The sequence below is a fragment of the Engystomops pustulosus genome, chromosome 8 (genome assembly GCF_040894005.1).
Source record: "Engystomops pustulosus chromosome 8, aEngPut4.maternal, whole genome shotgun sequence".
NCBI classification, from domain to species: Eukaryota; Metazoa; Chordata; class Amphibia; order Anura; family Leptodactylidae; genus Engystomops; species Engystomops pustulosus.
In genome coordinates this window covers 22408201-22435892 of record NC_092418.1, presented here as the reverse complement: position 1 = coordinate 22435892, position 27692 = coordinate 22408201, and the positions used below count along the sequence as shown (strand labels likewise).

The 27692-nt window shown below is 44.7% G+C and overlaps 2 protein-coding genes across 4 annotated transcripts in view; one reads left to right on the top strand and one right to left on the bottom strand.

Annotated features, from left to right (window-relative positions):
• Positions 1-410: 410 nt before the first annotated feature.
• Positions 411-26246, bottom strand: CRAMP1 (cramped chromatin regulator homolog 1). Of its 3 annotated transcripts, none has more exons than XM_072120261.1 (21): positions 26159-26246; positions 22111-22448; positions 17585-17775; positions 16146-16299; positions 15717-15800; positions 14987-15035; positions 14327-14421; positions 12586-12709; positions 11317-11398; positions 10068-11054; positions 8431-8608; positions 7340-7521; positions 4754-4822; positions 4528-4609; positions 4035-4136; positions 3358-3542; positions 3218-3274; positions 2906-3140; positions 2352-2510; positions 2014-2159; positions 411-937 (listed from the first exon to the last, which is right to left on the bottom strand). In XM_072120261.1, the coding sequence occupies exons 2-21, from the start codon at positions 22445-22447 to the stop codon at positions 773-775; spliced, it is 3663 nt and encodes a 1220-aa protein (XP_071976362.1). In that variant the 5' UTR covers position 22448; positions 26159-26246; the 3' UTR covers positions 411-772. The 3 variants fall into 3 exon arrangements, with proteins under 3 accessions (XP_071976362.1, XP_071976360.1, XP_071976359.1); XM_072120259.1 differs by lacking the exon at positions 26159-26246 and adding an exon at positions 25722-26007; XM_072120258.1 differs by lacking the exon at positions 26159-26246 and adding an exon at positions 23427-23673.
• Positions 25948-27692, top strand: part of IFT140 (intraflagellar transport 140) — a 54945-nt gene continuing 53200 nt past the window's right edge. Inside the window, exon 1 of the mRNA XM_072120256.1 lies at positions 25948-26130. The gene's annotated coding sequence lies outside the window, so the exon portion shown is untranslated. The remainder of the gene's footprint in view (positions 26131-27692) is intronic.

Below are 27692 nucleotides of genomic sequence, written 5' to 3'. Positions count from 1 at the left end.
CCCTGGCGTCGCTGCGGCAAGTAGATCCACACAGCCCCCAGCAAAGAGCAACAACATCATCAAGAACAGAGACAGGAGTGAGGGGTACAGACAGCGCCCCTGCACGGAACAGGAGGCTAAACACTGAGCCAATTGCAACTCAAAAGGCAAGCTGGGGGGGTCCCGATTGGGTAACCCTCTTCCTACCATCTTGTCCCATGACCCAAAACTGCACATCAATCACTTACAAGACTGTAATCTTACAAAATTCTTGCATTTCCTTCTTCCACATAAAATAAGGAACAGAGAAAATTAAATGCAACACAGAAAAAAAATTGCATATTTTGCACCAAGCCCAGGGATGAAGTCCGATTCAATATGGCTTATTATCTTCGGCAGAGTAATGCATTGTGAGTCTTAGCGCTTTGTTAAGACGATTGTTCCAGGGCTGTAGCAGATGTCCGATGGTTCATCCTCCAGCATAACCCTTATGTACATAGCGGCTGTAATACGCCGTCACCTGCAGAAGTTTGGTTACCGTCCCGCACATCTAGACTGTGGTAATCAAACGGTTTCAGACCTTACTGTACATCCTGAATGCCATCACAGATGACAAGAAAAGAGGCGTCACAAGCTGTGACATCATCACCACCAACGTGAAATACTGCATTATAAAACAACGCTTCTTTATCCAATGCCCACGGCAGACCCCAGAAGAACCATCTGGGAGTGAACGTGCACACTGATTCCTATGGGCATTACATATAGTGTAGCTCCTGCCCCACGCTGCACCCTAAGACAGGTCACGTATGGGCTGCCCATTTCCAGGGGCTCCTGCTTCAAACGGTGGTTCCCGTCTTGTGTCGGTGGCAGAAAGCTCTTGGGCCAAGTCGTTGAAGCGAGATATGTAATCTATACTGTTCTCATTCATCAGACAAGCCAGCTGCGAGTCCACCACCTGCAGAGAGAAAAAAATGGCTTTAAGGCAATCTGTTACAGAAAGTCCTACTTAAAGGGGTTTATTAGGGATGAAAATATAGATGACCTATCCATGCAATAAGTCCTCAATACAAGGTGAATGCCCAACAAAGATGTGGTCCACTTAGTGGTCAGACCAGGTTACTGCAGATCAACTCCCATTACTTTAAAATAGGTTTGGGATATTACACCAAGAACTGAGCCTTCTGTCTTGAGCTTTCATTCATTTTTGGGAGAGCTGGATGTTGTTCCCCCACCAATCTGATACTGATGACCTATTCTGAACGCAAGGAAGTATTTAAGCACTGTTGGTTTTAGAACCCAAATGTATAGATGCCCTATCCATAGCATACATCTTGTATAAGATTTGTAGGGTGTGACGGCTATCACTACAGGCGACCAGATGATTGAGACCCCTTACAAACTAGCCAGTGTGATGCTCCAGCTCGCACCAAACTCACAGCGTGTGCTGGCTTGAATGTTTGGCCCAAACACTGGGCGTGTGTGCACACACGTTACGTTTTGGTTGGTTTTTGCGGTTTGAAACGCATTACAACAGCTGAGGAGAGGTGATTTGCCAAACTACATTACGGTTAACATTTGTGTTTACAAAACGCATTGTAAATGTGATATTAACTGTGTAAACCTATTTGCTTTGTTAACGTATTTGTTAACAAATGCAATCAATAATGTAATTAGGCAAGTCACCTCTCCTCAGCTGTTGTTATGCATTTTAAAATGCAATGAAAACGCAACGAGTGAACGCCCCCTGAGCAACCGGAACTGAACTCAGCATGTCAGTTAAGCTCCAGTTGTCGGAGTTCGGGCTAGGGAAAGCTCAAGTTGTAATATAGCGGCTGTCTAGGGTTTCCTGTGGGGAGAGCCCTTCCAATTACCTTTTACCCTACAGATAATGGAATGGAAAACACTTTTAGGGAGTCAAAATTGCTGTGTTGATTCTCTTTAAAACAAACCAATATACATTACTGCACCTGTTTAATATTACTGTGGCTTGGGATCATAATATGAACAGAATTTAGGATTCTATTTACAAACCTCAACCACATCTGACAAGGATCGAGACACAAATGAATCCCTGGAGCTCCCATCCAGCAAGCTGGGGCCTAGAAGAGACGTGCCGCTGGGGTTCCCTGCTGCTGCCGGTGCAACTTTCTTATTCTTCTCAGGAGAGATAAAGCTTGCTGTGGAGTAAAAGGAGAAAATATTTTAGATATATCAAATCAAAAGTCAATGGTTCCCAACATGTTATAGTGGGTGCTAGCAGAATATGTTCATATTCCATTCAATGTCAGTAAGCAATGATCTTATAAATTGTAAAGAACAGGTATTATAGGTTGTCAAGTTGCATAACAGTAAAAGAAGTCCGTACTCACAGAGTAAGCTACTAAGTGTGGAGTCGGAGGAGTCATTGGGATACCACTGGGGGTCATGACTGGGAGAGGCGATCCAGTTCTGGTGAGGACTTGTGGAGGGAGAGGGAAGACTCTTAGAGTTTTCATTAAGTTTGGCTGGAGAAAGAGGAACAGCTTCTCCTGAAAAACAAAAAGGAAGCGGAGATGTTATAGAGGGTATGTCTTGAGGATTTTGTGAAAATCGCAAGCAACTACAAACCATACACCATGGTGCTCAATGGCAATGCAATTTAACTATTGACCATCTACAGATGTTGACTGGGATAACCTTCTTGTTGGATGTTGGAAATCCAAGATTGAATCAAAGAAAAGTACTGGATTTAGTACCACCCCCTAATGTCTAGTTGGACTTACCTTAGTAATTAACCGTATTAATTCTTGCATAAACCAAGAATGAAATTCCTAACATGTCAATGGTGTAAAAGCTGCAAACAGCACACTATACCCATGTTACCAATCCATATATCATGTGAATGTAAAACCAGTAGGACTTATGTATTTGTCTGTGAACTCACCATACTGCCCCGAGCTTATGGCGATCTCAATGATGGAGTCGCTGATGTGCGTCGCCGGCTCCCCATGTGACAGGACATCATCCGGAGGGCCAGGGAGGGATATATCCAGAAGAGCAGAGACATTTGGGGGAGAGAAGCAAGGACTAGAACTGCTAGGGGCGCATCTTGTTGGGTCTGGATTACCATTCTGAAGAGGACTTGCCGAAATGGGAGGCATGGACAATATGGAAGATGGCTAGTAAAGAAAACAGAGGTCACATGTAGTTGTGTAGATAAAGACTTGCACAAACACGAAGGAGACAAAAAAAGTACCTGGAAAGGCTGAGCCGCATCCTGCACCGCGGGCGTGGAAAGATCAATGAAAGGAACCTAAAGAACAGAATATTTATACTTCAATGTGATGGAATGACCCGGGACACCCACCCCAAGTCATTCAGCTGGTATGGACTTACCTCAGGACACACAGTCACAGCTGGTATGGGATCACCACTTCTAGTCTCTATTGTAGGCTCTGGTACAGCACTAGTTAACCCATCTGATGGAAGGGGGCCGATCCCCACTAAGCCCACAGCCTCCAAAACCGGCAATGGCGATCCTGGGATAATCCCTGCACTTTTAGCGGCCAAGTCAATAGCGCCTGGTGAAAATTAGAAGGAAAATTAGAACTTTGATGGTAAAATCGTATCAATGCTGTGACTATGACTTAATGTCAGAAATCCCTACTAAAAACTGAAAGAAGTTTCCCTGCATTACAATTGATCACCTTTGCCTTGGGCTATGTCTAGGATTCTATAGGAATGACATGGAATACCAGACATAGCCTGTACAATGGTGACAATACATGAAGAGCAGAGGAAGTCAATGAGCAGGGGGTAATAATTACAATTGTTATTTACCAAATTGTCTTTCCCAATAAGTAACCACCTGCAATCATTTCTATTGCTGGAATTGCAATTCCAATTGGGGAGACCATAAAGTGTGCAGAAGTGGAAGTCACTCACACAAGCCCTGGGGCCTATGTAGGTCCTTCTGCCACATAAGGGGACAATGTATGACACACAACTTATCCAGATTGTAACATGAGCTTGCATCTGCCCACATAACTATGGGATGCCTACACGTGACTTACTTGATAAAGAATTGGTGGCCGGAGTAGTCAGTCCTTTTGGTACAATGGGCTGAGACACGGCTTTACTGAGGGTGGAGTGGATGGGTCTGAATGAACCACGCCCTGCAATAAAGAAATTTCCGGATTACAAATCTCGGTATATTATTTCACATCATTAGTTATGACACACAAGATGAGCATGGCTATTAAAGAGATTGTGCAAAGATTAAATAAGATCTGACTGCAAAGACTGGTTCGATCTGTGCTGATCAGGATGGACTTAGACATAATCAGACTATATAACTACTGTCATGCTACTGCAGAGGTAGCGCTCCTGTCCTGACAAGCAGGACAGAAAGCCATTTCTATTGGCTGATCAATAAACATGGCCGTAAACTTGTGTAGTGCTATGTATGTAAACGCATATTAACTCTTCACTGAAACATGTAACTATGATAGAAATAACCATCCTCAGAGAGGGATTGCATGACATGAAGCCCGGCCATTGCTGTACCTGCTACTGAAGAATTGGAGAGGATGGAGAAGGAGCAGACATGTGGTAAAGAGCTGCCGGACGGTCGGGGAAGAAGGGTCCTCTGTGAGAATAAATTATAAAAATTAATTAACATAATAATTTCAAAATGATAAAATTTTAGATTATTTAATTTATATGAAGCAATTATTACTATAATCAATGGGAATAACTTCACAAATCAATCAGTTCTTTCTCCACCTCTCACCTGGACAACTAACGGCTTCCGCAAGTGTCGACTTCTCGGCTTCTTAGGCTTCGGCAAGAAAAATTCAGACTGAAAGTGCAAAATTTATAGAAAAGGTCATGAAGGGATACAAAGTAATAGCTTTACTGTAGAGGACACAGGATTCTGCTTTACTGTTTTTGAAGCAATCTTATGTTATACCAAAAGTTTTGCAAGTTTTGTTTAGTCTAGACAGAAACTTATCTCTATTCTGCTGTCACTTGTGAGGCCTCATCTGATCCACTCATCCAGCCTGGCTTCACATTTATTGCAATAAGAGATAGAAATGGTGAGGCCAAAAACTGTGAAATATTTGTGTACTATCATCACAGGAATATTTCAGATTGATATGGCAAAGCCGAATGTGTCCTAAACTTTTATTTTTGATTCATAATAACCTTATAAGATCACTGTCATTACATCACTACTGACAATAGATGATGTCACAGCTTATCTCCTCCCACTCCCTGTACAATGACCTCTATATAGATAACACTGACCCATCATTACATCACTACTGACAATAGATGATGTTACAGCTTATCTCCTCTCCCTCCCTGTACAATGACCTCTATATAGATAACACTGACCCATCATTACATCACTACTGACAATAGATGATGTCACAGCTTATCTCCTCCCCCTCCCTGTACAATGACCTCTTTATAGATATCACTGACCCATCATTACATCACTACTGACAATAGATGATGTCACAGCTTATCTCCTCCTCCTCCCTGTACAATGACCTCTATATAGATAACACTGACCCATCATTACATCACTACTGACAATAGATGATGTCACAGCTTATCTCCTCCCCCTCCCTGTACAATGACCTCTATATAGATAACACTGACCCATCATTACATCACTACTGACAATAGATGATGTCACAGCTCCCTGTACAATGACCTCTATATAGATAACACTGACCCATCATTACATCACTATTGACAATAAATGATGTCACAGCTTATCTCCTCCCCTCCTGTACAATGACCTCTATATAGATAACACAGACCCATCATTACATCACTACTGACAATAGATGATGTCACAGCTTATCTCCTCCTCCCTGTACAATGACCTCTATATAGATAACACTGACCCATCATTACATCACTACTGACAATAGATGATGTCACAGCTTATCTCCTCCTCCCTGTACAATGACCTCTATATAGATAACACTGACCCATCATTACATCACTATTGACAATAAATGATGTCACAGCTTATCTCCTCCCACTCCCTGTACAATGACCTCTATATAGATAACACTGACCCATCATTACATCACTACTGACAATAAATGATGTCACAGCTTATCTCCTCCTCCTCTCTGTACAATGACCTCTATATAGATAACACTGACCCATCATTACATCACTACTGACAATAGATGATGTCACAGCTTATCTCCTCCCCCTCCCTGTACAATGACCTCTATATAGATAACACTGACCCATCATTACATCACTACTGACAATAGATGATGTCACAGCTTATCTCCTCCCCCTCCCTGTACAATGACCTCTATATAGATAACACTGACCCATCATTACATCACTACTGACAATAGATGATGTCACAGCTTATCTCCTCCCCCTCTCTGTACAATGACCTCTATAAAGATATCACTGACCCATCATTACATCACTACTGACAATAAATGATGTCACAGCTTATCTCCTCCTCCTCCCTGTACAATGACCTCTATATAGATAACACTGACCCATCATTACATCACTACTGACAATGTATGATGTCACAGCTTATCTCCTCCCCCCTCCCTGTACAATGACCTCTATATAGATAACACTGACCCATCATTACATCACTACTGACAATAAATGATGTCACAGCTTATCTCCTCCTCCTCTCTGTACAATGACCTCTATATAGATAACACTGACCCATCATTACATCACTACTGACAATGTATGATGTCACAGCTTATCTCCTCCCCCCTCCCTGTACAATGACCTCTATATAGATAACACTGACCCATCATTACATCACTACTGACAATAGATGATGTCACAGCTTATCTCCCCCTCCTTGTACAATGGCCTCTATATAGATACAAGAAATGTTCCTATTTTTGTAGTGTAATGATGGGTCAGCAATGTTGACAACTTCTCTTTAAAGTCGCCCGAAAACCTAGTTTAAAAGGTTCTCACAATGACGACTTCCCTTATAAATAAGGGTCCCCTGTCCCAGCATGCTGACCATTCATTTAGGGCCATTCATTGGAATGAATGACATGTGATGCCGAATATTCCCTGAAGGGGCAATAAATGTCTGGGTAATGTTACATTAGACCAAATAGCTGATGGTGGAGCTAGAATTAGAAAGGACACCAAATAAAAAAAATCCCCCAACAGCCTGTATCAGTGATTTAACTAGAATTTGCTACAATAATACAAGCGTGGAAGATTTGAATGTAAAGTTTATGTCCAGTTTAATGCACTCGCTATAACAAGATACAGATACGATTGCAAGCTGTGTACAGCACTGTGGTATTTGTTGCAGGGATACGCTACGCGACATAAATATACATACACTAATTGCATCCAAATGCTGGCGACCGGCTGCCTCTGACTCCTTGCTTGGTGAGGAGATTTTGGAATGACGGCTATTGGGTGGAAGCATGGTGGGAACTGCAAACACTGCCCCATCACTACTGGTCGTCACAGACCCCAAAGGACCACCAAACAGGAGCGGGCGAGATAGATTCCTGAAACCTGCAGACAGAAAGACACATACATGTAAAATGACACATGCTAAATAGGGAGAAGGCTCATGAGAAACACAGATGCCCCCTGCACAATAACTGCAGCTCTGCTCCAATTGTTAAATAAAATCTACCATCAAATTCCAGCATGAATACACGCGGGACACTTACCTAGCACCGTGACTGTGGTATCTTCTTATATTTGTTATCCATGTCCTTCTTCCTTCTAAAATTAACTTTTATAATTATGCCAAGGATACCATAACCCCTCTGTGCTGTAGCTTCATAGGCTATTGCACAGTGCAGGAGCACATGCTCCCTCAGAACTTCCCCTCTCCCCAGCACAGTGCAACAGTCTGTGAATCAACAGCGCAGAGGAGCTCTGGTGAAGCCACTCAAAGCCCTTCTGGCTCATTAGCGGAATTTTAAAAGTTGATTTTAGAAGATAGAAGACCATGGATAACAAATCAAAAAAAGATTACCACAGTCATGGTGGATCTAGGAGTAAAAGTGCCTGGATTTTAATGGTAGATTTCCAGTTATAGTAGGGTAGGGTAATGGTAGGGGTTATCCGGTTATAAAAATTTACTTAGGGCCGGGCCGGGGCAGGCTAATTAAAAATAATAAACGGGTATTTACCTCCTCCGGCGCTGTTGATGTCCGGCTCATATGAGAGCTTCCTGCTCTCTGTGCATGGCTGCTGTGCCCCTGTAAACAAACAGGGGCACGGATCAAACGGACCACAGCGCAGGACATCGGCGCCGCCGGAGGAGGTAAGTACCGTTTATTATTATTAAATAGCCTGCCCCAGCCCGGCCATAAGTACATTTTTATAACCGGATAACCCCTTTAAGTGATGACATGTCTTCAAGATATGGGGACTACCCCTTTAAATCACAACCATCTATTGTCCACTTACCTGAGGTATTAGAAGGAGGGGAGAAGGTGGACTGCAGGTGTGCTGGCTGCGACCGCCTGCTGTCTGGGTTGCGGGAGACTAGAGTGATGACTTTACCAGGCGGTGTAAGGGTCTGGTCTTGCCCTGGTACCTTTAAGGGCGATGTAGCAACAGATGCCATTTCCGGAGCCTGTGGAGGCTAATAAAAAAAAGAACACAACACATTTGATACAGTAGTAGAAAAACCCTTTAAAAAAAGACAACAAAAAAATACAGATGAATAAGATGACACTGCTGTAAGTGTGTAGCAGAGCTGCGGTGGGGTTGGATCATACCCCATCATACAAGGACTGTGTATTACAGACTATATCTGGACAAGGGAAATCACATGACTTCCCCTTCGATTCATTGCTTTCTCAAGGCACGGTAGCAGCTCCAGTCTCTATGGGCTATAGGTGCTGCAACCGCATTCCCTGCTCCGCCCCAACTGCACTGTACTGTAGGTGCAGAGGGACTTACCGCATATACTCGAGTATAAGCCGAGGCCCCCAATTTTACCAACAAAAACTGGGAAAACCTATTGACTCGAGTATAAGCCGAGGGTGGGAAATGCATTGGCCTCCCAGTATATAGCCTGCCAGTTGACTGTAATACACAGCCAGCCAGCCCCCTTTAGTATGTAGGCAGACCCCTTTAGAGCCACGGCCATGAGCTCTGCCAGACGACCGGCAGAACACATGGCCACGGCTCTGCCGGCTGTTACAGCAGACAGAAGAGGAGCCGCACTGACCGCAGCTTCGTGGAGAAGACAGAAGCGGAGCCGGGGTGAGCATCGGTGGGCACCAGAAGGTGAGTATGTAAGTTTTAAGAAAGTTTTATTGACTTGTGTGTAAGCCGGGGTGAGGTTTTTCAGTAGATTTTGGTGCTGAAAATCTCGGCTTATACATGAGTATATGCGGTAGTTGTTACTTATATATATTCCTCAGAATATATATGACAAACAATATTATACAAAATTTCAGCAGTATTACACCCTATGGCTTCAGATCTACTTATATACATTCCAATGTGTATCCCGATCTGTCCAGAGCTTATACACGGCCCAGTACTCAGTGCAGACCTGGCAGACATGAAGGGATTATGTCATACAGCCTTATGTTACTGGTCAAGCAGCCAATCCCTCCCTCTGTGTTCTTCTATACTGCAATACAGATCCTTATACAGTCGAATCAGTCCCATAGGCACAGCTAGCTCTTTTACAATGTAGCCCGCATGACTCAGGTTTAGGGAGCAGGTTTGACTGAGGATAGGTCCTCAATATTAGATTGGTGGGGATCCAACACCCAGCACCCCCACAGTTCAAAGGCTCTAAGCACCAAATAATCAGATAACCAAATAAAGCAGGCATCTCCGTTCTCTGTGTAGTCACTGCTGCTACGCTCCTACTCAAGTAATTGAGAGCTGATCTGCAGTAACCCAGTCTGACCACAACACAGGAAACGGCGCCGTCTGCCTCCTGTTCCCAGCTAACTGATGGGACTACACTAAGGCCTCATGTTCACCAATGGGTCACAAGCCTGGAATGCTTGTAGATAAGGGGTAGATATGCGCTGTCATAGACCCAAGCAGATGCATAAGAATAGGCCAGGACCACTTACAGCTTTGGCGTTCACCTCTGTAGCTATGAGGCGTAATAGACAGCTCAAGAGTCTTTGTTTGTGGCGTAAAGGGGAGTCAGAGTCATCTGATCTGGTAGGATCCATCCACTCGTACTCCAACTGGAACTTGCCCGGTTTGCCCAGCATGAGGTAGACCTCGGCTAGTGTCAGATTTTCGGATGTCTGTTGATTCCAGCCTTCCTGACGTAGCTGCTCAGTGCGCTGGTTAGAGTTGTCTTTGGGAGCCTTGGACGAACCACTCTGCTCCTTCACCTGAGTGTCCGATCCTGAATTTTTTGTAGTGCAATGATCCTGTGGCTGGAGGATTGTGGTCTGTGTCTCCACCTTCTGATTTGGAGACTCTGCATCTTCAGGAGGTTTGGAGTTTGTCTCTGGAGATGTTGGAGGGCAGGCAGCAATGTTATCAGCCATCTGAATTGTATCTGGGACAATCAGATCTTGGCAAGACTTTAAATACCGGGGCAGGGGATCATTTAATGAAAGTTCTTCCACATCTGGCGGTGGACCACAGGACATGATCTCACCACCTGCAGAGGTATCCATAGCCTCCGGAGGAGCTTCATCGGGAGTCTTTGGACCATCTGAAACCCCATCAGATATGTTCTCCATCGAGCCATTCTCAAGATTCGGAGTCTTGTCTGGTGCGGCGTTACTGGGCACCTCCACTTTGTTTCCTTGTTTAGCATCCGCATTACCTCGTGGGCATTTAAGCTGTACCCGAGCTGTGCCCTGTCCAGTTTGGACGCCAAGGATCTGAGCAGGGGGTAGCAAGTAAGAGTCCTTTGTGCTCTGTTTGCATTTGCCAGACTCCTGCCAGTGGACGGTACAATGGGCTTTGGAATGGACAACCCTCGCCACTCCTGGTAAAGATGACAACTGAGCTGTTTCCGGAGGAAAGAGGTGCAGTTCTTCCCTGGAGTCCGGAGGCTCCACGTCTGCTAACTGAGGATCATCCAAGCTTTTCCTCTGAGGAATAATTGTTAAAGGAAAGCAAGGAACCATAAGGAAACCAGAAAATTAAAGAAGCATCATTAAAAAAGGTAACCAGTCACTGGCTTTTAAACCATTTAGCTACCAGACTCTTCACGTAGAGTGTGAAAAAAAAGATATTTTACACCCTGAGGGGGCTGCTGGTTTAGTAGCATAAAAGCTATAAAAAGGGTCAATTTAAGTAAAAGAAGAAACCTCCACAGTTGTGACAGACGACCCGACTATTGTAAAAGGATACAATGCGGACTTCCTGAAGAGCCCACTTCTGCTTGAGAAATTCAATAAGACTGGAGACTTTTCTGTGCAGCTCCACCATCATCCTGCAGGAAATCAAAGAGAAAATACATCAATTAATTCATTTTTAAAGAGTTAAAGAATAACGCTTTTTTTTCTTTTTTTTTTTTTTTGGGAAAAGGGTCAGAATCGATTCCAAGAACCCCTTAGGACCTCCTGCCACAATGTCAGGGTGACAGGTTTGGGTTTTCAACTTTCGCATTGCAAGGTTCAACACTTATTTCTCAGAAATAAATAAGATGATGCGGATTGCAAACCCACATGTTTTGCTACTGGATTAGCCACCAGCTATAATGTGGTGGCTCAATCGTGGAGATTCTGACCTATGTGATGACTTAGAATAGGCCAACAATATAAAAAATTTGGGGTCATACATCCAAAACTCCCATCAATCAGATGTTCAGAGAGACAATGGAGCAGATTTACTTACCTGGCCCAGTCGCGATCCAGCGGCGCGTTCTCCGACACCGATTCGGGTTCTTCCGGGATTCACTAAGGTTGTGCGCCCAATATCCACTAGTTGTCGCTGCTGCGCTGAAGTCCGCCGGAATTCACCTACTCTGTCTCGGTGTATGTGTGTGCTATTTTTGCGTTATTTATTTATTTTTTTTATTCCGCCGTTTATCAGAATCCGTCGGGTTCTCTGACGGCCACGACCCAGGATTTCTGTCAAGTGAAAACCGGCGCTGATGTGCCACAATCCAATCGCGTGCGCCAAAATCCCAGGGCAATTAGACGCAAATCAAAAAATTTGTGAAACCCGGCGGAAAAACGCAATTTGGACCCTTAGTAAATGTACCCCAATGTTGTTCAGTGCCGGACCCACACCAATAAAATACTGCAAGAAAGGGCATCAAGATTTTAATCCTAGAAAACCCTTTATTAATTTATAACCATTGCTGGAGTTTCTCTAATGACCCGCTGTGCCACATTTCCAGGTCCGCTCAGCATGCAGGAAATATTGTGTGACAGAGGCAGCCACCGCTGTGACTAGTGATTGACAAAGCAAAGGGCACTAGGAAGTAAAGACCAGTAGGGGACCCAAATATCACGAGAATACGCAGCCACGGGCTATAAACCAGGTTATTATTTTTTTTAAGCCAATCACCCTTTTTTTTTTAGTATTCTTCCGAACAACCACCTCCTCTCCTTAAAAATGATATCAGTAGCAATATGGCATCTCTTATTCTTAGTATCAGTTCAGTTTTAATACCTGAGGCGTGGGTTCTGCGCCAGGCTTTGCACGCGGGCCCAGGCTTGGTTGTTTCGGGGCTGAAGTTCTACGGGTAGTTTTAATGGCAGCCGCGCTGGTTTCTGATCTTCTTCATCGCTCAGACCTAGATATGGATAGAGAGTTCTACTTTAATATAGTCCCAATTTTATAGATTTTTTTTTTAATAATCTACTGTTAAGTAGATAAGCTACAGTCTGGCACGTTAGAACAACTATAGATATAGATATGCCCCTAGAAAATATACCAGTACTGTGTATGACAGCCTGTATAATTCCCAGGAGTAGTATGTTGAGAAAATTGTAGACGTACCCGGAAAGCTTGCAACAAATATTATTTTTCTGGTTAGCCAATAAAGGCATCATTCCTTAAGCACTTTTGTAGTTTTTACACAAAAGTATTTACATCAGATTTTTGATAATTCCCAGGAGTAGTCAGAGATTTTCCAGGTTTTTAATTCATCCTACTAGCACCCACATTTTATGGATGCAGCTAAACAATCCACCTACACACCAGCAGATGCAGTATGTAAACTTCAAGGAGGCATGTGAGCACGTTCAGAGAGCGGACTACATGACTGGACATGCGACAGTTGTGCGTTCACATCAGCTGCATCACATTTTTTAATCATCAGCATGGATGAAAAAAACTGATGCAATTTGGTAACGGAAATGTGAAAGCGCCATTAAATGGAGATTTTATAATTTGTGCAAAGTTATAAAGGGATATTTTTGAGATTTGTATGGCATAATGGGGCTACACGTCTCTTGAATTGCACATTGTGTGTGCATCTTTAACTTGCTACATTGGGGCAGATTTATTTACCTGGTCCATTCGCGATCCAGCGGCGCATTCTCTGCGGAGGATTCGGGTTCTGTCGGGATTCACTAAGGTATTTCCTCCGACGTCCACCAGGTGTCGCTGCTGCGCTGAAGTTCATCGTCCTACGCTGGGTGCAGGTATGGGCGTGTCAAGCAACACTTTTTTTTTTTTTTTAAATGCAGCGTTTTTTCCGAATCCATCGGTTTTTCGTACGGCCATGCCCCCCGATTTCAGGCAAGTGCATGCCGGCGCCAAAGCGCTACAGGCCGATCGCGTGCGCCAAAATCCCCAGGCAATTCAGGGAAAAACGGCGCAAATCGGAAATTTTCGGATAACCCGTCGGAAAAAAAACAAACATTCGGGCCCTTAGTAAATGACCCCCATTGTCTTCTATAGGACTTCCATGACGTCTCCTGCACTACAGAAGGGAGTGTAGCACGCGCCCAAGCCCACTGGAAGCTTCGGACGTCATTCTTATGATCACTGGGGAATACAGCAGTTTGCCCCCAAAGTTCATACACTTATTTCCCACCCACAGAAAGCCTCAGGATAAGGGTCATTATTATGGCTCCATCAATAGGGGTTAAAAAGACCCTACATTGTTAGGATTGGAGCATAAATTGTGTTGCTTCTCTTAAACAAATCTGCAATGAATGAAGAATTAGCACACACAGCAATGTAAAAAATTTGGAACAGATTTTCAGAAAATTCCACACAGAACAGATACAATTTTTGTGGCCAAATCCGTCGCTGAGGAATTCTGCTGCATCTGAACAAAGCCTTTGATCCCTCTTTCCAAGACCATGACAATTACAGCGAAAGTCTGACAATAAAATCCATGAATGGACACCTGCTAACAATGAGCGAGGTGACAAAATTCACAGTTACACACCACACCTACCCGTCTTTCCTTCAGGGTCGCAGAGTTTCTTCAGTGCTCTGCACATGGGAGCCTTTATCCGCAAGTTCCTGCCTTTGTAACGTACAGTGGTCGCTCTGTGAAAAGATTCGAGAAATATAAAAATAGCTTAGTGCTTCCTTATCTATCTGCTGCTGCACTGCAAGATCCAGAATGCCATGACTGACATCCTGCAGTTGGCCCCGTTCACGTGGAGATTCACATAAAGGGGTTGTGACACTATATATGAAGTGTAAGATCAGTGGAGAGCAGACACCAAGGGTCCGGCTCTTTGCTACACTTCACTGCCAAACTCTACCAGGGTTGTACCGCCAAATGTGACATGTATCCTCTATCATGTGGATAGGGGATGAGTAATGGATAGCCGTGCAATCCCTTGATATTGAGCTGTGCTGTAGATCGCAGGGCACAGTTGTGCAGGGAATGACTGTGAAGGGGTGCAGTGCTTAGTCAAACTTCTTTCCAGAAGAGGCGAGAAGCCCACTGATAATAAAATTATGGAGAGATCCCTTTAAAATTTCAGCCCTTCAATAAACTGGAATTGAGTATCAATCAGAACCCAGATGCACATGGATATTCTTACTTCATCATGTATTTATGGGCTCTGGGTACACCTACCTAGTCTACTAGATTGTCACTCACCCCAACTGGATCAGCTCATTCAGCTTGGCTGCATTCTTATCATCCATACCTGAAATAAGAAGAGAGGGTGAAGAATTAGTGGCTGCATTCCGCATAAAGGGGCTTTAAATTAACCTTATTTATTCCCGACATCAGCTTCATGCAAGAATCAGATGCCAAAACTTTTGCAAAACAGAGAGATTCCTGCCATATTGTACAGTGATGTCACTAGCATATGCCTTATCTACATGATTGGCAATAGTTTGAACTTCTGGGGTTCTCACCAATCTGGAGCAGCTTCCCTCATTTATAAGCAGACAAAAAGCTGGGACCAAAGGCTGCAGAGTGGGGTAGTGGTGGTGTCTGTTTTTAGAATTTCTTACTGTTTTTATTATTTGAACTTCAAATTGAAGATATTCAGATTTCCAAAATTATTTTTTGCCAATTTTCCCAGACCCAATGCAGAGCTGGTCTCTGAAAGGAGATCTTTTGGCTACCTAGTAATCACATGGCCCTGTTACCAGAGTGGAAAGTGTCATGGCTGCTTCTAGTGTTGTGTATACAGTGAATAGCTAAGCAGGATGGTTAAAAACAGTCTCTGCTTTCTCTATGTCGAGTATGGCTGTAGCAGTTTCAGAAGTGAAGCTGAACCTGAGAAAGATTTGTGAAGCTTCTTTAACAACCTGCTAACCCTTGAAGACTCCAAATCCCAATGATCATCCTGTACAACAACAAACAGAAAATATCTTACAACCACCAATCTTCTTCCGCAGTTCTCCATAGCATATGAGGCCGTAAAGCTCCTGCGAGGACTTCTTGAGGCCACAAGAAAATACTGAAAGATAAATGAAGAGGTAAAGACTCAGGTAAGAATGATATCAGATGATAGATCTCATGCATTACCAGACAGAGATCATACAATCATTTGGGAGACATACTGGGCACACATACTGATATTAGGGAGGACTTATGCAATGATAGGCCTTCAATGTGGTATGCATGGGGTTCACTGACCTTCACTGCATGACCCAATATAGTCATCCATAAAGCTGCAATATCAGACTCATATGCTATACATATACAGCCGTCATTGTTATAAGCTGCAGTGAAGACCCTTCATTCTGCCAATTACATGCCCTTAAAATGACAGGAACAATAAAGAGTTTGTGTGAATACTCACCATTGTTAAAATCAATGTATTTGGAGATCTTGTGCCACGTTCTGTAGTAGAAGTGCCGCACCTGCTCCTTATTCTTCACCATGCTGGCTGGCTTGGCTTTCTTCTTGTACTTGAGGGCAATGTTGCTCTGAATGGCTTCAAAATCCTTCCCATGCTAAACACATGACAGAACAGAAGATGATGTCATTACTTAGTCATGGATGTGATGGGCATATCAAAATGTAACCAAAAGGGGGTACAGCCTTCATACGAGCGGGAGGGGAGGGGGACCCTCCAATAAGGACCAGAGTGAAGATCTATTAGGCATCAGCAGGATGGAAACACCTATAAAGAGGACCTGTCATCTGTTTTGGGACCCTAAACCACATACAGGTCCATATGGGTTTAGGGTCCCAAAATGCTCTTTATGAGCCATCAAGGTGGGGGCAATGTAAAAAAAAGTAAGCATATATACTGACCAGGATGCGAGTCCAATGGGGCACATCGGACTCACATCTGAAGTTCTCGCCGGTGCGCGACTTCTCTCGTGATGCGGGATGAAGCCGGGAGACAACCTAGTCTTCTTTGTGCATGCATTGCTGCCACCTTGGAACTCAAAGGCTACATTAACACTACCGTATGAGGGACGTATATATGTCCCCCATAGACGGCATCGTGCCGCTCCATACACAGAGAAAATATAGGACATGTCCTATATTTCCCCGTAGTACAGCCCGTCCGTAATGCATTTTAATGGAGAGGGGTCACCCATCCTCCTCTCCATCGTGGCGGAAGTATGCCCAGCCGGTTCACGTTCGTCTAAACAGTTCGTCCGTATAGGTCCCTTTTAATGTGACTGTGACATCTCCATTTTGGGAAAACAAACCAAACTGTCAATTAAAGGGGCATTAGTGTCTCCTAAAGTCATGGCTTATTACTAGTGTATAACATAATTTTATCATTGGTGGAGGTCAATTATTACTAATTACCACTGATCCCGAAAAATGGAGAGTGTAGCTCTGTAGTCCCTTAAAAAGGGATTCAGATCTGCAGCCCATTAATTCCATGGATACAAGTAATACGCTACTATGTCAAGCCAATTTCGATGGATAAGTCTCATAATTTTCCAGTAACACATTCATAAGCAATACTATACATATACAGATTAGTTGTGTGTTGTGATGTCTCGGCTTTACTCATTTACCAGTTACAACATCTTCAGTCTGGATCGTTGCTGGTTAGCTCACACTATACTTCCTCTTCCAATACAGACAACAACTAGCAAACTGCCGCCATTGAAAAAGGATAAGTCAGATCTAATCTCAGAGCAAATAACATTAAATATCTGAAGATTCTTCATATTCATCATGCTCTTTGCAAAGAAAAAAGAAGATCCAACTACAAAGAGCATATGAATTCTATATATTCTCTCCTCTAAACACTACTAAACCCGCACTCACTTCATAGAGAGCCTCGAAGAAGGTGTTCTTGTCCTCCGTGCTCCAGGACTCCCACTGCCTCCGCACCTTCTTCTTATTCCCCTCATCCTTCTCCGTGGCAGATGGAGCGACATTACGGCCCGATGCCTTTGTGGTACTGGGTGCCAAGGTGGTGGAGCAGCTTGGTGAGGATGGTGTGGCACTGTCCAGTGCTGAAAGAAATAGCAAAGAGTGTCATGATCACAGTAATGAAATCACTTTATTAAAATGAAGAGGCTGGCACAATCAGCTGGTCACCCGGAGTTCACTGGCACCAGGGGAAGACATGGACAGCCGGGCATTTCACCCGTCGCACCCACAGCAGGGATGGTGCACACTGTGGACAAATAGATGACTGATAAAACTAGAATTTGAGGCAAGGAGGCTCATCGGGCGCTTTATGATCAGTGGCACCACCACCAAAAATAATGAATGGAGTGCTGCGCTATTTAATCCCTTCATTTACCACTCAATGCACGGAAAAACTAAGAATAGGAGCTCCTTCATTCTAAGTATCTGAGCATTATGGATGATGTGGTATATTTTAAGTGTTGCATGGATTTGGGAAACTAAACACCCTTATCTGTTTAAAACTAAATAACATAATGGATTGTAATGGACAAAGAGGCAATGTGAATCCATCAATGGCATAGCCAAGGGACAATACCACCTTAGAGAGTGTATGGAACAATCACCCTCAACATAGCACATGAACAAGATGGCTCCACATGGCTGCATGTTACTAAGGAGAATACTGCACCAGGAGGACATCTCCCACGTGTGCTATTAACTTGTACCAGAGCAGAACAGGAGGGACTGCAGAATGAAGTCACTAAGTATTTTTAGACTGAAAAAGCCTCCGTTGTGAGTGCACACAATCAGCCTCCTCCTCACGACGTGCCACTCACAGCCTGAGTCGTGCTCCTTCAACATCACTCAAGCACCGCCGTCACATCAACTCCCCCAGAATCCAGACATGACACCTGCCCAAAACCTACAGCAAGGCCTCCGATAAGGCACGGATCCAATCATTGTGGGTTCCAGGCCCGCAGCATAATAATACATGGATGCACACACAGAAGGCGGCAGTGGTGGGGGTCTGGATCTCGTATTGGTCATAGATTCCAGCTTTCATTATAGGGGTATTCACAATTGAGTAAAAAAGATGGATGCGGTGATGAATGATCGCCCTGGGGGGACATGGGTTAAACAATTCATCCACACTTTGGATGAGGCCAATAACCAGAGATATCACCGGCCTTAATGCAAAACCAGTACCGGATTCCCAATTATAATATATTATTATTGCACTAGTTGAGATACCCTGGCTCCTGGATCTGTACCCTTCATTACTCCCCTGACAATGACCAGGACACCAACGTATCTACACAAGTACTTTGACTGCAAACATAGTGTAAAAAAAATCCTAGCAGGACCATAGCAAGGTCTCTGACATGTCAGAAGGACAAGTACCATAAAGATCACTGCATTATGGATCCTATATGCAGTTACATTTCCCCAACGCCCCTAAAAACACACCCATTTCAGCTCAGCAGTTACAACAATAGAGGAAGTGAGATAAGCGGCTGCCAGACTTTGCTCCAAGGGTATTAAAAGATCATTGAGCTTAAAGGGGTCGTGCAACTATTGGCATTTATCCCAAATTCATAAGATGAGCATCTGATCACTGGGGCCCCCAGAGAGATGGGCCTGTAAGCCCCACATATGTATATAGCACTAACCTGCACTGCATTCACTTCTGTGCTACTTCAAGGACAACCATTTCCTGCAATCCCATAGAAATGAAGGCACTACACCTTACAGTTGCACATCATAAATAAGGGGAACTTGCAATCCCTTGTTCTAATTATCACCAGGGGTCCTAAAATTCAGACATTACTGATCCCACTCCAGAAGATAAGTGTCCTTAAAACGGGTCCAATCACCACATCCTTTTCAGAGAAAAAAGCCTAACAAGCCTTTATCCAAAAGCCAGTGTGGATAACCAATGGAGACGTCCTCATAAGACTTTATCCAGAACCCCTCCCATTCCTGGAAGCGAGCATGGATCACCGATGGAGACTTCTGTGGTTATACACTTAGGAGGCTGCTGACATTTCTGTACGGTCATTAGCGTCTATAATACAACACCAGGATAGGATAAGGAGTCTCATCCGAAGCAGGGTGTTACCCAAGACTCCACCTAGAAAGGAGATCACCTGTTTCAACGCGTTCCCTTTTATTTTCCTTAAAAAGTAAAGCTTTCCTAATCTTTCCAGGGTTATTATACTCAATGTTCAGATCTTAATGGCAGGTAAGGGATGGATACATGAAAATGCCATAGTTCTGCCAGAGGTGAGATTGTTACCAATGATAATACTGTACTGGTTACATCTCCTAATTACTACTAATAGCCGTCCTGTAGGAGCAGACCCTCCCCATACCATGGCCTCTTCCTGAACATAAGTGGTGGGTGCGGCCCATCATTGTCCTCCATGCTATATAGGAGATTCTCCACAATGAAGAAGAATCCATTGAAAATCTGTATCAAAAACCACATGGAGAATCTCCAAAAATTGGGGATTTTCTTTGCAGAATGAATGCAGATAAATAAGATTCCAGATTGTTTCCACTGCAGAAATTGAACATTCTGTAGATGAAAAATATCAGCAATTTTTGTCCGCTTTGTGTCCACCTCCCTTACAGACCAGGACCCAACTCGTAACACGTCAGTTCAGTCGATTCAGACCTGAACATCTAAAAACAAAGATTCATATGGCGGATTTTTAACATGGAGACATCGGAACCAAAATCCAACTGGAACCAGTGTCCCATTGATTTTATTAGGAAGCCAACAGTTTATCACCTTTATTCCCATGGATTGCAACTCAAAACAGATTGATACATGGTGTGCATTAGAATCCGGCAAATTAGAAAAAAAAAATGACTAATTGATGTTATTTTTGGTGGCGTTTCTTTTAAGCGTCAGATATCCACTGTGTGAACAGGCCTTATGCAGGTAAAAATTAAAGGCAGCGTTTGAATTGTGTTTAGAAACACATTTCAAGCGCCGCAGCTTTTCCAGATCGCGGATACATTTACAGCTAAACGCTTGCCTTAGGTTTCATGACCCATTACACCAGCACAATACAGGTCAATCCATCATGATAGATCAGGGACACTTACGCCTTGATCCAAGCAATGTGACTGTGGTAATCTTCTTATATTTGTTATCCACAAATGAAAACTTCCATACTGCAGCTTCACAGGCTGTTACACTGTCTCCCCCGCCCCTTCTGTACTTCACCGTGCCTCTGCCTCCACATAGTGGAAGGGGGAAGTGTTCCTTGTAGAATCTAAGAAGAGCCTGTGCAACACGGAGGAGCCTCCCAGAGCCCTTCTGGCTAATTTGCATAATCATAAATTGATTTTAGAAGGAAGGAGGCCATGGATAACAAATATAAGAAGTTTACCACAGTCACGGTGCGTGGTTTATCATGATGGATTTCGATGGTAGATTTCCATCCTCCCACTTAATAATCCGGAGATAATCAGTCCCCCCACTTAAAGAGGACCTGTAACCCAATTTTACTAAAGTAAGCAGCTTCTAGTGCTTGATCAAACGCCGCAGTGTTAGAGTGATAGCGTTACCGGAAACCTCCAGTAACGCTATCAAACACTGCGGCGGGGTGCAATGTAATTGTCTTTCCATAATTTGAGCCAAATTCTCTTCGTCAATTTTAATCATTTACATTTTTCTTTATTAAATATTATTAAAATGTTTAAATATTCCTTAATATTTTCTTACTTTTCTTATCTATATAAACAGCAGCGATCGCGTGTGTATATCCAACAAGTAACCTACACGGAGAACTCAATGCGTCCGCCTTATTTATTAGTAATAAATATAAAAAAAAACAACAACATACAAATAATTCTATATAAATTCCCTATATTTTTGATTGTTTTTGATTACATTTTTAGCCCAATTTTAAACAACAGCGCAAATATTTGGACTATATGTTCCACCTATAGGTGGCACTGTTTCCGAGTATGTGGTCCTCATGGGTGAGCTCTGAGGCCCCCCAACCCCCCCCCCGCGTTGACCCCTACTGCTAGGCTGTTACATAACCTCCTCAGACGACAATCCAATAATCCAATATGGCCGCCAGGGCATATCGCCAATATTACCATCATGGCGTCTCTAGCCCGCCTTCCTCCGCTGTATAATAAGCCCTTTTCTATTAGAAGTGTAAATTATATGTATACTACCAGAACAATAGTAAATTATTTTTTACCCCACAAGAAAAAGATAAATTGTCCAACAAAATTAAAAAAACTAAAAATTATGTGTGCAATATTAATGGCCTGAGTGGGCACAAAACTGGTACAAACTGGAGAGAACCTAAAAATTTTGGGGGTAAAAAAAAATTCAAAAAAATTAGAATATAAAGGAATTTGTTGATCATGGTGAACCCCGAAATATCAATATAGGGGTGCAGGGATACCTTTGCTCTTGGCACTGGGGGCGCGTCCATTGCCCCCCGAATCCCTCCTCTGCCTCTTGCTATGTGGTCGGACGCTGGACCTCAGGAAGTGGTGTTGATCCTGCTGGACTTTGAAGGGCTGCCCGGGGGTCGCGGACTCAGGGGGATCCTTATCCGGGGTCTGTGAGATAAGCGGATCCCCTTCTGTCTTGCTTTTATCTTCTGCCTCTCCCTCCGCCGCTGCCACCACCGCCGCCTCCGCAGCAGCCGCCGTTGTCCCCTCTTCCTCCTCCTCAGCCTCTGGCGTCCCCTGGTTGTCCAGCTTCCTCTCCTCTCCGCTCTTCAGCTTCACTGTCATCCTTAAGGGGAGAAGAAAAAAATAATTACTATTTTTTTTTTTAATTAAAAAATATTACAATTTTTTTTTTTATTAAAAAAAAATTGGGGGGGCTAGCAATATAATAACGGACGCCCCATCACTTTAAATCGCCCCGTAAAAAAAAAATGTAAAGAGCAGATGGAATAATAGATAGAATATTGTACATTTACAAAAAAAAAAAAATATTGAATATTTTTGCTTATGGATAATTTTGTTTTTGCAGATTCTTCTACCTCGTTAACGCAACGTCAATAAAATCAAGAAATCGTAATGACACGGAGCGGTCTCGTCTGAAAACACATCCGATATACGCTACATATCGTAATCTCGGTGTCGTTTTATAAAACCGTATTCAGCGCCGGTCACACGTGCGCCGCGTCCTTTGCGACCCCAAGACGCCGTTCGGCTGTGGCTTTCCGAAGGCTCATGGCTTCTCCTATCCTGATGTATATATAATCCATGGATAGAACCAGCCTTTTTTTTTTATAAAGGGTGATTTAACCCTTATCTATCCAGGGGGTGCAGGGCTAAGGGGTAGTGACCCCCCAAAATCCTAAAATTCCAGTCAGAGAAATAAGTTGTGGAGAAAAAGAGAGAGACAGAGAGAGAGAGGGAGACAACATGGCCGCCATTGTTAGTGACAAATCCTCTCGCACTGTCCCGACTGCACAGCCCGGGCTGTTGCCCCTGTGAGGTGTCGGGGAGGAGGTAGTGTGCCCGGGTGAGGGGTACCGGGCTGCCGGGGTGAGGTGCCGGGCTCCGGGGCAGGCTGGAGGCGGCGGTAGACGAGGCAGCTCGGGGTTTGGTTTTGTTGTTGAGCACAAGAGAACCCGACATGATGATGAGGAGTCGCCGCCGCGCTCGCCCCGTACTCTGCCTTATAAAAGTGACCCGGGCCGGGCTATCCGCAGGCAGCCGGGGCTCCCTGCCACCCTCAGGGGCTCCTCTTGGTCCTCACCCTGCTCCGGGGCTCCCCGCAGCCTCGGTCCGCCCGGGATCGCTCATGTTCCGTGCGCTCTCGCCTCCTGCGCCTCGTCTCCTTCTGCTGCTGCTGCCGCTCGGGGCTGGAGACTCCACCAGACGCTGCAGCTACAGAGGGGAGCCCTCCTTCAACACCCCAAAACTCCGCACCACCACCTCGTACACACTCGGGACCGGCGGCAAATGAAAGCTGAGAATCTCCGCTACCAGATGCATATCTCACATCGCCCATCGGGCGGAAGGGCTTTAAACCAGGCGCTGCCAAAACTTACTGGGCACCTGGATGGGGCGTTGTTGGAGCTGAACTTTGCTTTGCTACGTCATCAGATGGTGCAGGGTTGGAAATTTAATTTTTGGAAAAAGTTTACAACCCCCCACCCCATCACCTTAATGTCAATCAGGACACCCCAGAAGGGTTACCCACACACTGCAGTCACAGGGGCTAAACTGGTTCAGCAGCATTTAGCTTCATATGGGGATCAAAACAAGATGGATCCAGGCACATAGTAAACACTGAGAAGGAGGATGAAGCCCCACACAGATAATATCCATATAACATGATAATAATAATATAATACAGTAAAACATTATGGAGAATATTTCAGTGCAACCTGTATGCTAGGAGACTACAACTCCCAGCATCATCTGATACATTCACCAGTGTATAATATAAGCAGTCTCCATAACATGGAGGATTGTATGCAGAGCTACAATGTATCCCACTATATGAGGGATTCATACATAGTATTAGACAATACAAACTGTATTCATACAAAGTATTATACAATCTATAATATACACACTATTTCTATGCAATGTATCCATACAAAATTTGACCTTTTGCAATGCATCAAGTCCATGTATCACAATTTATCCATACAAGGCATCAACCTGTACAATGTATCACACTAAATCTATGCAAGGAAAGCACACTGCATAAGATATTATACACTGTATCACACACACACTGCACAATGAGTCGACACTAAATCTATGTAAAGTTTGACACTGTACAATGTATTCATACAAGGTATCACACCATATAACCAGTCAATAGAAAAAAAAAAATAACACAATGCAATGTATTTATGGAAGGTCTCACAATGTATAATGTTTCTATAAAGTGGATCCCACTACACACAGGGTATCCATCCCAAGGACCACACTATACACAGGGTATCCATCCCAAGGACCACACTATACACAGGGTATCCATCCCAAGGATCACACTATACACAGGGTATCCATCCCAAGGATCACACTATACACAGCGTATCCATCCCAAGGATCACACTATACACAGCGTATCCATCCCAAGGATTCATAATATATAAAATGTATCCCTACAACATACTATTCACAATGTATCCATATACACAACATATACAATGTGAATGGATACAACACATAACACTACATAAATTGTATCCATACTATTCCCAATACATCCATATTTTGTATCACACTATACACAATGTTTTCATACAATGTACCAGATTGAAAAAGGAGTCAATACAAAAGTATAATGCTATGCAATGTATATGTATATATAAGGCATCACATAGTACAATGAGGCTATTCCAGGTGTAACACTATACAATTCAAGATATCACACTGCAGAATGAGCAAATACAAAGTATCAGAGACTATAATGTATCTACAAGGCATCCATGCAATATACAATGTATTTATACAAAGAATCAGTCTATGCAAAGTAAATAATCACATATACATTTTATCACAACACTGATTCATCTCATAATGACACAATATAGCAAGGGGCAGGATGACTTTTGCAATAACAATATAATGTGTAGCTGCAGGTGTGTAATGTATATTATTGCATCCCTTTCCTTCCTTTGTTGCACTTGATGGACAACAATATAAATCCTGTACTGATGTAAGGAGACAATATAATAGTTATGGAGGAGATCGGACACATGAGACGTGCAGGACAACAGCTGCTCTCTGCTATCAGCCATCATGGAATGTAGGATATGTCCTGATAGTTGGGGTAATTAGGAGGTAACACAGGAGGACAGTGACAATGTATCATGTGGTGACAGGTGAGGGACACTTGGGTCTCATGGTAACACCTGTCACTTAAACAGCTGGGTAAATATTAGGAGACTACAACTCCCAGCATGCCCTACACTACTATCAGCACAGAGAAGGGTACTCGATAAACTTATAGTAAATATAGACACAGTGCATGATGGAAGTTGTAGTCCCCCAGCAGTCAGGGAGGATGATGGGAGTAGCTGTCTCTTACCTGATACATAAGGATAAATGGGAGGGCCCAGGCCCCGGGGTCTGTGTGATACAAGAAGCGGAAATAACCCGCCCTGCTGGTCACCCCGCGGTCACTGCCATGCACCGGGCCTGATCGTGAGCTTCATCGGATCCTGGCACCAACCTTCCCCTCCAGAGCTCGCGTCCGCATCTGACAACGACCCGCGCCAAGCCTGCCTGCCAAAACAGGCCACTCCCCTCGCAACCCAAACAAACGCACTCATTGGTCCCCCGCGCTGGGAGGGAGGGATTTCACATGGACTGACCAATCTCAAGGCACTACAGTGAGCGGCGCTGGGAGTCATGGGCATAGAGGGCGGAGTATAGTGATGTCAAGGGAGAGAGGAAGAACTCGCGGATTGGTCAAATGGATTAACCAATAGAAGAAGGTTTGTCACAATATTATGTTGCGGTCACCCTCTCTGTATCGCGCTCTGCTATTGGCTCTGTGAGATTTGATTGGCGGCGGGCGTGGTGTGAACGGCTGTTGCTGTGTCTTCTAGTGATTCTGGTAGAGCTGATGACGTAAGAGTCACATGGTCCGGGGCTCACATGACCAGGATGGGAGGGGCTAGACTCTTATTCATAACTATGGGAGGGAACACGGGGTATGGAGGCTTCTGCACCCACATACCTGGGAGCAGGAAAGAAGAAGTATACAACGGGAAACCGTGTGCTGGTGGGAGCCGTGGGGAGCAGTCTGTGTGATAGCAGGGGGGGCCTGGGGAGCAGTCTGTGTGATAGCAGGGGGGGCCTGGGGAGCAGTCTGTGTGATAGCAGGGGGGGCCTGGGGAGCAGTCTGTGTGATAGCAGGGGGGCCTGGGGAGCAGTCTGTGTGATAGCAGGGGGCGCCTGTGGAGCAGTCTGTGTGATAGCAGGGGGGGCCTGGGGAGCAGTCTGTGTGATAGCAGGGGGGCCTGGGGAGCAGTCTGTGTGATAGCAGGGGGGGCCTGGGGAGCAGTCTGTGTGATAGCAGGGGGGGGGGCCTGGGGAGCAGTCTGTGTGATAGCAGGGGGGGCCTGGGGAGCAGTCTGTGTGATAGCAGGGGGGCCTGGGGAGCAGTCTGTGTGATAGCAGGGGGGCCTGGGGAGCAGTCTGTGTGATAGCAGGGGGCGCCTGGGGAGCAGTCTGTGTGATAGCAGGGGGGGCCTGTGGAGCAGTCTGTGTGATAGCAGGGGGGGAGGCATGGGGAGCAGTCTGTGTGATAGCAGGGGGGGCATGGGGAGCAATCTGTGTGATGGCAGGGGGGAGGCATGGGGAGCAATCTGTGTGATGGCAGGGGGGAGGCATGGGGAGCAATCTGTGTGATGGCAGGGGGGAGGCATGGGGAGCAATCTGTGTGATGGCAGGGGGGAGGCATGGGGAGCAGTCTGTGTGATGGCAGGGGGGAGGCATGGGGAGCAGTCTGTGTGATGGCAGGGGGGAGGCATGGGGAGCAGTCTGTGTGATGGCAGGGGGGAGGCATGGGGAGCAATCTGTGTGATGGCAGGGGGGAGGCATGGGGAGCAATCTGTGTGATGGCAGGGGGGAGGCATGGGGAGCAATCTGTGTGATGGCAGGGGGGAGGCATGGGGAGCAATCTGTGTGATGGCAGGGGGGAGGCATGGGGAGCAATCTGTGTGATGGCAGGGGGGAGGCATGGGGAGCAATCTGTGTGATGGCAGGGGGGAGGCATGGGGAGCAATCTGTGTGATGGCTAATGTTTTCCCCATATTTCTCTATGGCCTCACACTCAGGACCATAGTCTAGTACAGGATTAGATTAGTGGTTCTCAACCTTCCTAATGCTGCGACCCTTTAATACAATTTGCCATGTATTGGTGACTCCCCCATGACATTATATTCATTGTTACTTTATAACTGTAACATTAATACTGTTATGAATCATAATTTTAATGGCATCAGCCGTCACCGCGCTGCCCCACAGTAGCCGGCCGTCACCGCGCTGCCCC